Source organism: Engraulis encrasicolus, chromosome 14 (genome assembly GCF_034702125.1).
Source record: "Engraulis encrasicolus isolate BLACKSEA-1 chromosome 14, IST_EnEncr_1.0, whole genome shotgun sequence".
Taxonomy (NCBI): Eukaryota; Metazoa; Chordata; class Actinopteri; order Clupeiformes; family Engraulidae; genus Engraulis; species Engraulis encrasicolus.
In genome coordinates, this window is record NC_085870.1 from 36,793,610 (window position 1) to 36,807,054 (window position 13,445).

Consider the following 13,445-nt stretch of genomic DNA (forward strand, 5'->3'; position numbering starts at 1 on the left):
TCTACATAGGCCTAGCCTACGTCTGATTTATGTGTACATTCAGGCTATTTTGGTAGTTGATAGTGCACTTTCAGGAGCTTCTCATACACTAGCTTCTGTTTCTGTTTCATCTTGCAAGGATGGTTGCTGAGGTTACCGTGGCTTATTGGTGAAATTTCTCTCTCTCTCTCTCTCTCTCTCTCTCTCTCTCTCTCTCTCTGTGTCTCTCTCTCTCTCTCTCTCTCTCTCTCTCTCTCTCTCTCTCTCTCTCTGTGTTTGAGTTTGATCCGTCTCCAATTGAATAGTAAGGGACATTAGGGATGGGGATGACACTGCTGAAATAATAAAAAGAATTATATTTCAGGACTCAGGAATTAGGCTATATTAAAGGGACGTTTACCTTTAATATATCCTCCTGGTAGGTCTACAACTTAATTGGCATTAGACAAAAGAATAAACTTTCACGTATAGTGAACCAAGCCATCAAAATCACTGGCTCACCTCAAACTTTCCTATTTGAGCTGTACATTGGTGCAGAGATCAGGAAAGCTGAAATGATCACAGAGGACCCCTCTCACCCTCTCCATCACTCCTTCCAACTGCTTCCATCAGGTCGACACTTCAGTGTTCCACAAAAACAGATATAAGGAGTCCTTCATCCCCTCAGCTGCATGAACAATGACCAGCCTCAACATAGCCTACATGTATTGTCTTGTCTTGTTATGTCCTGTTTTGTCAAGTCTCGTCTAATGTCTGTAGCCACACCAAAGACGATTTTCTGTTTCATGTGTTACAGACAATAAAGCTTTATCTTATCTTATCTTATCTTATCTTATCTTATTTATGATGGAATATCCAGTTGGGAGACAGGGCCAACGGCTGCATTTCAACGGCTTTGCATTATATTAATATTAATAATACACAGGTTAAATATTAACATTAATTCTTACAGTCAAAAAGAATAAACTCATCAGATTGTAGGCTTATTTCTGAGAAAACACGTTAATATTTCTGACAGATTTGGGCCATATGCTAGGCTACACTGCATTAATTTCCAAACTGTGAAATGTATTCCAAACTATACACTTTAGCCACTTATTTTTGTGTTTGTTTGTTTGTTTATTTATTCATTTATTTGCTTGTTTGTTATTTGTTTGTTTCGAGGGGATAAAAATAGGTCTACTTGGAACTATTTCATTGGTTTCAACCACAGACCTGTATTAACCAGGTCTGTGGTTTCAACAGCAGCAGGCAGATGCTCAAAGCTGCTGCGTGTCTCACTTAAATTGTTCCCACGTTGTTTCCCTGCTACATCGGAACCCAAAAACTATGTGTGACATGTATGCAGGGGACAGTTGTTACTGACGCCCCTGGGAAAAAACTGTGAAGGAAATTAAAGAATCCAGTGATTATTAAAAAATGAATAATGATGACCATATAATAGTCAGAGTCTTCTAAAGGAATGCAAAAGGTAGGGGCTACATGCACCACATTATTGTTTTGACCCGGTAACGTTTGCGCTAATAGTAATGCGGCTAGCTAGGCTAATATGACTGATTTTCTGGAGAACCATCATTCTCTTTAGTATGGACAATAGACGATGGCTACTACAAGGTAGCTATGCTAGGTAGCCAACTAGGTGGACCGTAGATCCAGTGGGTCTACACAGTTATGCCCCTTGCAAACAGCCTGCGTAGCCTTAGAGAGTGTTTGTGGGGAAATTGATGTTTACTAGTTTTCCTTTTAGTGGCCAATGTCTTGGGGGTAGCTTTCCTTGTCATCTCAGCTAACTCGTTGCTAGTGAATGTTGACATTAGCTGTATGCTGTAGGCTACTGCTTGTGCCTAATGTAACGCACCTTACGTTATGTAAACCACTTGCTCTATTTCAGAGTGGATGCAATGGTTTGGGCATCATTAGGTTAACCAGACACGAGATTCTCTTTGTGTGGAGCGGCAAAAGCTTCCAATATAACATATTTCTTGTGGAATGCAGATGGGAACATCTGTCTCCGACAAACTAGCCTATCACGGAGGTTGCCATTCATTTTGGTTAAAATGGCAGTTATGAAACATCTGCACATGCACGAGCTGTCATTTTCTTTTCGACATATTCCTCGTCAATGCAACCCATCAAGATAGACTTCATCATTACGCACCATTATCATACATGTTTGGACAGTTTTCAATTGGTAAACAAACTGCAAAGCCTATGCTTTCTTGACACATTAATGTTTCATGAGTAATGAAAACATGAAATGGCTTAATGTTTGTGGACCTGTGGTATCATCAGTAGGCCTATTATGTGTTGATTATAAATGTCACCGTCAAACACCGATGTTACAAAAAAAAAAAAATGTCTCCAACATGTGCATACAGGTGACATGTGTAACTTAAAAATACTTCGACCCACTCTCTGTCTCCTCAGCCAGCGTCTCACTGCTGCTCTACGAGGCTTCAATGTAGTATGTATAATTCACGAGTAGTTGTGCAGGCAGGCATAGCTAAATAATTAATGGTATTCATTCATTTATTATGGATCGCCCTCCCCCCACTTTCTCTGTGTACGAGAATCACTATTTTGTTGTATTGAATGTAAAGCGACGTCAAGATCAACAGCGTGTAGTGTATGGCTTTAAATGTAATTTATGCATGCTGCACATTCTACGGGGCCCTCTACCTTCTGAGGGGCTCCTTTGTGGAAATTCCTGGCGCCCCTACCAAGGAACTATCCAATGATGGGGAATGTAGATAAGCGAGAGAGATTTGTCATTTGGGATGCATGCCGCTTTAGTCCATATGTACCAGACAACCATAAGATTAATAAGATTCTTGTTTGTTATTTCCCCACTGTCTGAGGTGTAGTGTTACATTGCTGGCTTATGTACTTTCACATGTGTATGTGTGGCGTACACACACTTCTGATAGTCAATGTGACACAACTTCTGTGACTGTGTCAGCGCGTGTACATAGCACCATGCATGGTGAATATGTGATCAGGAAGGTCAATGACCTTTCATACCTTTGAAATACTGGTAAGTGGTAGGTAGGATGCCGGTATTTTGTTGTGCTTAAATCATTACATTGCATTTGGCAGGCGGTTTATAACCAAAGCAACTTACAAACGAGTGCAGATGCAAAGAAGGGTTAGTTATTTTTGTGTGTGTTTTTTTTTTAAATTATTATTATTTTGTAAGTAAAGTGCACACACACATACACATCATGTCAAGAGTCTGGCCTGGGGCTAGGGCAGCTCAAGGATTAGTGCAGTAGATAGTCATCATTGTGATTTGGACAAGAAAGGCGGCAGAGTTCATTTGTCAGTCCCAATGCTTTTGAAAGCAGTTTCTGCTCTGCCCATTTGTGCTCTTAAATCTGGACATAAATCACATTATCGTTTCTGCCCAGTACATCCTCTAATCTCAGTTGTTTCTTTGCTTGTCTGTGCTGTTGACCCTACAGCCGGAGGTACAGTATGTGTTATTAGTTCCTCACTATTTGTTGAATGTTTTTGCACCCATACCGTGTGTATATTATAATATGGGTCAACGATGTTTTAGCAGTAGCACACTTCAGGGTGATACAACATCAGCTAATGCCACTGTTGTATGGATTAAATGTTTTTATTATCTAAGAAGTATATTCATTGCAGTACATTGATTACCAATTACTAATTAATTTATGGACATTAGCTGTCATCAGCTGACATCTGAGCACAAAAAAATGGCAATGACCCACATACATTTTAGGCCATTTATTTAACCATATGTTATGTTATGGGTTCTCTGGCAGAATTTGGAAGACCTGGGGCCTATATTACCGGGCGAATACACAGGCCGCGACGCGATTGAAACGACAGAGAATCGCTTCTGTGCAGCAGCAAGCGATACAAGCGATTGAAGCGACTAGAGTATGTCCTTAACAAGCAGAACGCAAGCATTCAAACATTCCCATTGGCTGTAGTCACTGACCTCTATACAGTCATTGGCTGTTGCAGCTTGTCGCTGAACCGCGTCATAGCTCATTTGCATAACATTCCCAGGAGTGCAATTACAAACTGTCACTCTCGTCGCGCGAATCGCCTCTAGTCTCCAGAATCGCTTTTGTCGCGCGACTCAATACAAAGTCAATTACTTCCGTCGTGACCGGTGTATTTGCCCGGTTACAAAGCTGGTTCAGGAGTAAACCAGGTTAAGTGAAGAGGTAAATCATCTAATAGAAGAGACTGGAGTCCTTATTTTCTATTGGCATGTAATCATCCAAACATTACCCCAACCTTATATTTCCATTCTTGCAGGAGGACATTCTTCCAATGGGAGGACACACAGGTAATGCCCAGTGAGCGGTCCAGAGCGAGAGCATGTCTGAAGCAGCGATCTCAGGCAGCGAGAAGGAGCCTGGCCTCAACAGCGAGGAGGAGGATATGGAAGAGGAGGAGGACGACGACGAAGAGGAGGGGGACATGAACCAGGAAGAGGAGGAGGAGGAGGAGGAGGAGGAAGAGAACAGTGGAGATGATGAGGAGGAATCAGCTGGTAGGTGGAGAGAAATGTCCAGACCCACACAGCCCATACTAGCATCTTGCAACCCACACCATGCCCAGGCCAACCTGTTACCCTGTTACCCAACACTGTTACCCTGTTACCCAACACTGTTACCCCCACAGACACTACACACACATATTCATAGTATGTCTATATCAAATATTTCTGTGACAAATGATCTGCTTTATTAAGACAATGTATGGAGTTTTTCTGTGATGGGCTAATGCTATCTCTGACTCTGGCCATTTAATTAATCTCTCCACAGATCGGCCCAGCAGTGCCAAAGTTGACCATGTAGAGGAAATGCAGGAGCTGCAGGGGCAGGGGCAGGAGCGGCGGGACTCTTCCCCCCAGGGACACCACTCTCCTTCCCCACCACCATCACCTCCTACCTCACCCCAGGAGGAGGACTCCCCTCCCGCCAGCCCAACTTCCTCTCACTCTCACTCCCGCTCCCAGCCCCCGTCCCAGCCCTCATCCCGGCCCCCATCCAGGCCATCCTCTCGCCCTTCATCCAGGCCATCATCCAGGCCATCCTCCAGGCCTGGCTCCCAACCCTCCGCGACGTCCTCCAGGTCTGCGTCCACATCGCGACCCTCCTCTCGGCAGACGTCCCGTCCCCCATCCACGGGCTCTGGGGCCCCCTCCAGCCCTGAGAGCAGCCCCTCGGAAGACGACACACCCACCCCCACACCCACCCACACTCCCACCGCCACAGCTCCCTCCTCCCCCAGCAAGGAGAAGACAGAGAAGAAGGATAAGAAGGAGAAGAAGGAGAAGAAAGACAAGAAAGACAAGAAGGAGAAGGAGAAGAAAGATAAGAAGAAGAGGAGCAGATCCTCCTCCAAGCCTTCCCACATGAGGAGAAACATCAGGTAACACACTACAAGTGTCCCTCATATTATTGACTTATTTGACCTTTATTCAAAAATCGTTATAATGTTTCACCTAATGCCTTAATAGCTGCACATTACATTACATTACACTTAGCTGACACCTTCATTTATTAAAAGCGACTTACAGTTATTATATGTCAGGGTATTGGTTATAGTCCCTGGAGCAATGTGGGGTTAGGTGCCATGCTCAAGGCCACTTCATTTCATTTATTTAAACTCGAAGAATCATTGAGGGCCCAGCCCTCATTTACAATGATGTTGAGTAAAACAAACAATTACACATATAAAATCATATATAAACAACATACACAATACACCATAAATCATATAAGAGGTAAGAATTAAGACAAACTATGAATTAAAACTTATGAGTTAAAACAAGTGCAAGTATGTGATAAAAAACTTCTCAGTGTAACTTTAAAATGTTCTAATGGCACAAAGGCTTGAAGACCCATCCTTTGTTGTAAGTTATTCCAAACTGAAGGTCCACAGACACTAAAAGCTGTTTTACCCAGTTCAGTGCGGGCATAAGGGACCTCCAGTAAAAAATTGCTGCTGCGGGTTTGGTATGGGTTGGAGTGCCAAACTAAAAGAGATGAAATATAAAATGGGAGTTTGCCAGTGAGGGCCTTATAAATAAAAATAAAATAATGCATGTCCCTTCTGTGAGAAAGTGGAGCCCACCCAACTTTATCATATAACAGGCAATGATGTGTACTATATGGATCCCCAGTAATAAAACGAAGAGCTGAATGATAGACAGTATCAAGTGCCTTCAGATTAGAGAGTGGTGCATGTCTGTAAATAATATCACCATAGTCAAGGGAAGACAGAAAAGTAGCTTCAATTAACTTTTTTCTGCAGAAAACAGGAAAGTGATATTTATTTCTGTGCAGGAAAGATAGCTTTTGTCTGAGCGTAGTGACAAGACAGTCAGTATGTTTCTTGAATGTGAACTTGTCATCTAGCCAGATTCCCAGGTACTTATAATGTGATACTCTCTCAATAACAGACCCATCTAAAGTAGATATATTAAAATAATTTTTCATGCCATGCTTAGATCGAGTAAAGACCATACATTTAGTCTTGCTACATTAAGTAGAAGCTTAAGACCAATGAAGGCATTTTGTAGGATATTAAAAGACTGCTGCAATTTCTCCAAGGCTAGCTGTACAGAATCTGCAACACAATACAAAATTGTATCATCTGCATATAGATGAATAGAGCAGTTGGAAAGGAGAGAAAGTATGCTATTTATGTACATGGTGAAGAGTACCGGACCTAATACTGAACCTTGTGGGACCCCCTTGGTTATTAGCAGGGGGTCAGATTGAGTATTACCCAATTTTTTACAGTATGGTGTCTGTTTGAAAGGTAGCTCTGGAACCATTTACAGGCACTTGCACTAAAACCAATACCAGGCAGAATTTGTAGAAGCAGAGAATGGTCCACGGTGTCAAATGCTTTGGATAAGTCCACAAAGATGGCAGCACAATGTTTTTTTCTTGTCAAGAGAAGTGATAATATCATCCATTACTTTAGTAGCAGCAGTAACTGTACTATGTTTAGGCCTAAAGCCTGATTGGAGAGGGCTCAAAATATTATTGGTATTTAGAAATTCTTTGAGCTGATCATTTACCAACTTCTCTAGTATTTTTGAGAGACACGGTAGTTGGATATTGGTCGATAGTTGTTAGGGTCAGTCTTATCACCCCCCTTGTGCAACGGGGTAATGTGTGCAAATTTCCATAGTGTAGGGACAACTCCAATGGAAATAGAAAAATTGAAAATGTGCAATAATGGCTCTGCTATTATATATGCCGCAGTGCGAAGAAAAAAAGGGTCTAGGTGGTCTTCTCCAGTGGATTTGCGACTATCAATTGCTAATAAAGCAGATAGCACTGTATGCTTAGACACAGGATGAAGCCTGAATTCCAGATCATCGTCTCTGACATTGTCTCTGATACGCATATCATGTCCAGCCCTAGGTATAAAGGAATGATTATTGCTATTGTCAAAACTTTGACTGGCTAAAGAAAAAATGTTTGTTAAGAGCACTGCAAAATGTCTGATTTGTCTTGTAGTAGACAATCATCAAAACTTAATTGAAGAAGGCATAGGTGTAACAGATTTATTGTTTTTTGTAATTTACAGCCTTCCAGAATTTTGCAGGATCAGAGTACGAACTAGAGACAAGGTTTAAGTAATAGTCAGATTTAGCTTTCTTACAGATAATGTACATCTCTTCCTGATTTTCCTGAAACTTGCCCAGTCGGAGGCATCCTTGCTCCTCCTTGCTAATGACCAAGCCTTATTTCTTGACTGAAAAAGAGAGGAGAGTTCAGGGGTGAACCATGGGTTTGTTCTACTTTTTACTCTTATGTTTTTAAAAAGGTGCATGTTTGTCAACAATGCAAATAAATGAGTTTGAAAAAAAACTGTAGAGCCAAGTCAGCAGCAGGAATTTCAGTTGTTAGATGAATGTCACTTTCATAGAGACTCAATTAAAAAAGCCTGCTCAATTAAATTGTTTCATAGTTCTTTTAACCAAAATGTGAGGCAGTGCTTTGGTTAGAGTGCTGTGCCTAATACAGGCAATGGGACAGTGGTCGCTGACCCCTAAATCAAAAACACCACTTGCGCTAATTTTGTTCATCTTATTAGTAAAAAGTAGATCAATAAGAGATGATTTGCTAAGGTTCTTAGAGTTTGGTCTTGTTGGATCATTAATAAGTTGATCCAAAAATAGGACTCGAGAAAACATCTCTAAGATGTTTGGAGGCATCAGTTAGCCAGTCAATATTAAAATCCCCAAGAACTAGAACTTCTGAGTCAGTGAAATCTAGATATCAATTCTGCCAGCTGATCTATGGATTTAGAATCAGCTGACGGGGGTCTATAGATCCCAACTATTATGAAGGAGTTGTTATTGGTGCCATAATGAACCTTGAGTGCAATAAATTCAAAGGATTTAGGTTCACTAAGGAATACAGAAATGTGACAGAAAAATGTGACTTCACGTAAATAGCCACACCCCACCCCAACCGACCCCTGTCAATTCTAAATAAATTGTAGCCTGAAAGGTTGACTTCAGAGTCATCAATTTCACTCTTCAGCCAAGTTTCTGATAAAACCAAGATATCATGTGTTAGTTTGAGCAATTAAAATATTTAGGTGGTCCAATTTTATCTCGTTGCAATATACTTCTGATATTGAGGTGGATTAACCCAATGCCTTTTCTGTCCTTAAAAACACATGGATTGTCCAAGCGAACAACATCAGGGGTAGACTCCAATGGACATGTAGCATTTATGACTTCAGGGCTTAGTCCATTAGGAGAAGAATTAGGAAGGACAGTCTCTGGCAGGGAGATATCATTGGCAGATGGGCAGGCTTGGGCATTTTCCGAGGAGCCATCTGCTGGCCAAAGGAGGTAATTGAATGGGAGGGTGAGCAAATAGCAGCAGAACCCATATTAGGCCTACTAGTTTGAATAATGAGCTGCGTTGGGTTATGCTGTGGAGAATGTCAAAGTGTGCTGGCAATGAAATGAATGAAATTAGTGGTTAAATTGCTGAATTCCTCGGGAGTTTGGGTGTACACCATCAGGTTTGTACAGATGTGAGTTTTGTCCAGAAGATGTCAAAGTTGGCAATGAAATCAAAAACCAGCGTCGCTGCAAAAGTTTTTTCAGCCAATTATGAAGACTGAGAAGCCTACTGATACGTTCGGAATGTGTGGAGTTGAAAGGAATCGGACCTGACATAATGCAACGCTTCCCAAGACTTTCTACAGTAAAGCATAACGTTTCTAACTCACGCTGCAGTTTGAGGGAGTTTCGGGCCATTACGTCATTCGTCCCCACGTGCGCAATAACAATGTTTACATTTGGATGCACGTCGAGAAGGGTGGGGATGAGTTTTGATATGTCAATAATCCTACCTCCAGAAACGCAATAAGTGACAGCTCTAGGTAGAATTAAGTGTCTAACAATGGAGTCGCCGACAATAAGAATTTCAGGGTCACACTCAGCGTCCCCATAGATCGCTGTTGAAGAAGGAAGTTGCAGTGACTGTAAAACTGGGCCTACAGCTGGGTTGCCATCTGTTGCTGGAGAAACAGCCCCAGCGTCCGACAGGCCAGGGGAGGAAAGAGCCTTCAGCCATGGATGGAGATGTAGGGAGAGCTCAGGGGGGATTCGAACTTGCAACCCCTAGATTGAAAGACCAACTCTCTAACCACTAGGCCACGGCTGCCCCGTGCATTACCTACACCTGTCCATCACACCTGTCCTTCCTACCTGCTGTCTACAGGAAGCTGCTGAAGGAGCACCAGCTGGAGGCGGTGACTCAGACGGCCCAGCAGGAGGAGATGGAGAGGAGGCGCCGCCTGGAGCAGCTGAGGAAAGACTTCCCCATGGCCGTCCCCCCGCGCCCCGACACCCCCGCCGGTGAGTGGACCAGATGCACGTTATCACTATGGTCACATACTATAGCTGTAACCATTACATTCATATTGATGATGAAACCTGCCTATCTCACACCTCACAATGACAGCCCCACCAGTGAGTCGAGGACATGCAAGTTCCTCTTTCTATTTATTTCAGTTCTTCTTTATTTTTTATTTAATTTCATTCGTTTTTTTTAAATATTGTTGTTAATCTAACTGTTAAGTACATTGAGCGGACTTGTATGAATTGTGCTATACAAGTACAGTTGTTATTACTGTTGTCATTATGGCCACACTCACCACACCACAAATGAACTAAACCATGTTGACTTGCATGATGAATGTCATGATGATCTTTTGATCCTGTACCGTGCCCCAACACCCCCCAACAGAGTTCAGAAGGAGACTAGCATTTGAAATTGGGATCATGCGCAGCACGGTCCAGGAAACAGTGCACACAAAGAGGTTTATGCTCTGCAGTAAACCCATCACACACGTGAAATCATTGCAACAGCACCCAATGAATAGTGTGGGAATGGTACAGTACAGTGTCATACTGGATGCACCTCTGTCACCAGGTGGAGGATTGAGGAGAGACATGGTGCTTTACCCACACATACCTGACGGTCACTGTTGAACCTTTGACTTCTAATGTGTGTGTCTCTGCCTTTCTCTTTCTCTTTCTGTTTCTCTCTCTCTCTCTCTCTCTCTCTCTCTCTCTCTCTCTCTCTCTCTCTCTCTCTCTCTCTCTCTATCTATCTATCTATCTATCTATCTATCTATCTATCTATCTATCTATCTATCTATCTATCTATCTATCTATCTATCTATCTTTCTTTCTTTCTTTCTTTCTTTCTCTCTCCCTCCCTCTCTCCAGCTGAAAGTGTGTCTCAGAGTAGTGAGGCTCCTCGGCCGGCGTCTGCTCCTCGAGGGGAGGTCATATGTCTGGACAGCAGTGGAGATGAGGCCGATGTGCCGCCCCCTCAGTCCCCTCCGCATTCCCATTCCCACTCGCACTCGCACCTGCACCCCCGCCTCCCCCTGCTCCTGCCCAAGCTCCTGCCCAGGCTCCTGCCCAAGCCCAGAGACGGTGAGTTTTATCAAGCAATGCTGAAGCAGTTTTTTGGGTTCAATATTCATACAGTGTGGAAAGGGAGTGTGTCGATATCCTTACCTGCTGTTTTTAAACTCCTAACAAAAGAGTGCTACGTTTATTTTTGTGTCAACCCTGATAGTCTCAGAGTCCTACCCTCCTACTCCCCAGCCTGTCTTCATTGTCTATTGATTGTTGCCTTTTTACATTAAGTGGAAAAGAAAAAAAGTCAGCACATTTCAGACCTGTGGAAAATGGCTTTACTGATTTAACTGCAAGCTCAGGCAGCCACAGATGAGCGATGACTGTCGATTACTTTCCATTAGGCTACATACAGCCCTGTAAACTAACTCCAGCCAACCATCCAAATGCTGGTGAAATTTCAGTTTGGCTGGTAGAAAAGACAAACTTACTAGCCACTTGGTGATGAAAAAAAGTGAATTTAGAGCCCTGGTTACATACCATTGGCTCTGTGCTCATATGTGTGTGTCCTGTTGCCCCTCGTCAGATGTGATCGAGCTGAGCTCCGGTGACGAGGACACAATGCGGATCAGCAGCGAGTCGGAGGGCGAGGACGAGGAGGGGGCGGGGGGCGTGGACGAGGCCAGCGGGGCGCACGTCAACGACGCCCTCAACCAGCCCGACCCTCAGGGACGCGTCCTCGTCAACATTAACCACCCGCCCGAGGAGGCCGACCTCTACATGGCCCCGCAGCTGGCACGCGTCGTCAAGCCCCACCAGGTACTACACTAGTGTTTCTCAACGAGGGCGCTACAGCCCCCCAGGGGGCGTTGGGGGGCCCTAGGGGGGTGTTGAGAAGGATACAACTAAAGAGGGGGCGATGCTTAATTGCCATTGGGGGACATTAGTTCATTCATTTTTTTAATACTATGGGGGGTGTTGTGAGGCTTATGACGAGGTCAAGGGGGCGTTTGATCAGAAAAGGTTGAGAACCAATGTACTTACCCAACTGCACCCTTCATACAGTCTACATCAGGGATGTCAAACTCAGGACAAGGAGCCAAATCTGGCCGGCAAAGTCATTTTATTTGGCATTTCCAATGTGTATTACAGTTGGCCCACATAACCCCTTAATATATAGCGTAATAACGCCTGAACATGATATTTGGTGTGTCACAGGAATATGAGTAGGCCCAGGCCATTGAAACAGCTCACACTCATATGCAACAGAATATGTGCAGGCACATTTGAACTATGAAGGGAAGGGTTTGGAAAATGTAAGTATGAGAATTAAGTAACATGCATGTATATTTTATCAATTCTCCTCCATTCTTCCGCCTTTTCTCTCTCTCTCCATCCCTCCCCCTCCCTCTTCCCTCCTCAGATCGGTGGGATTCGCTTCCTGTATGATAACCTGGTGGAGTCTGTGGAGCGCTATAAGAACAGCAGTGGTTTTGGCTGCATCCTGGCCCATAGCATGGGGCTGGGCAAGACGCTGCAGGTCATCTCCTTCATAGACATCCTGCTCAGACACACCGGAGCGCACACAGTACTCGCCATCGTGCCTGTGAGTCTGCACCGTAAAACACACACACGCACACACACACACACACACACACACACACACACAGACACACGCACACACACACATAAGCATCCTGCTCAGACACAGTGGGGCTCACACCGTCCTCACAATTGTGACATACACACTCTGACAGAGTTACAACCTGCTAAAACACACCGGGGCGCACACGTCCTTGCCATCATGTCTGTGAGTCAGTGCATAGCATGCACGCACGTTCACACGCACATGCGCACACACACACAAAGTTAATTACACCGTGTTGTACGCTCCCCATCATGCCTGTGAGTCAGCATTGCAAACAGAATAACACGCACACATACAGAGTCAAGTCTCAACAGAGCACACACTGTACTCAACATTGTGCTTGTGAATCAATGTGCCAGAGAGAGAGAGAGAGCGCGAGTGTCCGTTCGTGCATTAAACCATACTCAAGCCAAGCTGACGCCATGCCTGACATGCTGCCTGAGAGAGAGACATACACACTATGCTCCCCATCTTGCCTGTGATGCAACACACAGTGTGTGTGTGTGTATGTACCGGTACTACCAATGTTGTAATGGGATAATGTTGCTTTGTGAGAACAGCATTGACGAAGAGTTGAAGTAAGCTCGACATGCTGAGAGGGTCAGAGCGGATGCCATCGTGTAATATGTTTAACCCATTTCAGCCCAAGGCACCTGCAAAAAAGACCTACTAAATGCCTAAGCCCTTATTGCAAAAGGTGCCCTCAGCCTATGAAAACCTTAATATCTCAGCCTCAGAAGCCCATAAAACATGAAATATTTAAAAGCTAGGACCTCATCTTGCATTAGAATATGTTCATTCTCACCCAGATTTTTAATTTTAAAATCCTCAAATTTCAAGAGGCTGAATGCAGCATCTATGTCGCTCCAGGCACCTAGGTCAATGGAGCGTATACTATACGCCGCATCAGGCTTA

At 43.8% G+C, this 13,445-nt stretch overlaps 1 protein-coding gene across 1 annotated transcript in view; it reads left to right on the top strand.

The window, feature by feature from the left end:
* Window positions 1–1,353: 1,353 nt before the first annotated feature.
* rad54l2 (RAD54 like 2) overlaps window positions 1,354–13,445 on the top strand; it is a 30,481-nt gene continuing 18,389 nt past the window's right edge. Inside the window, exons 1-7 of the mRNA XM_063215624.1 lie at window positions 1,354–1,450; window positions 4,276–4,513; window positions 4,788–5,397; window positions 9,732–9,868; window positions 10,745–10,957; window positions 11,469–11,701; window positions 12,306–12,488. Coding sequence (XP_063071694.1) covers window positions 4,339–4,513; window positions 4,788–5,397; window positions 9,732–9,868; window positions 10,745–10,957; window positions 11,469–11,701; window positions 12,306–12,488 — 1,551 coding nt within the window. The 5' untranslated portion in view covers window positions 1,354–1,450; window positions 4,276–4,338. The remainder of the gene's footprint in view (window positions 1,451–4,275; window positions 4,514–4,787; window positions 5,398–9,731; window positions 9,869–10,744; window positions 10,958–11,468; window positions 11,702–12,305; window positions 12,489–13,445) is intronic.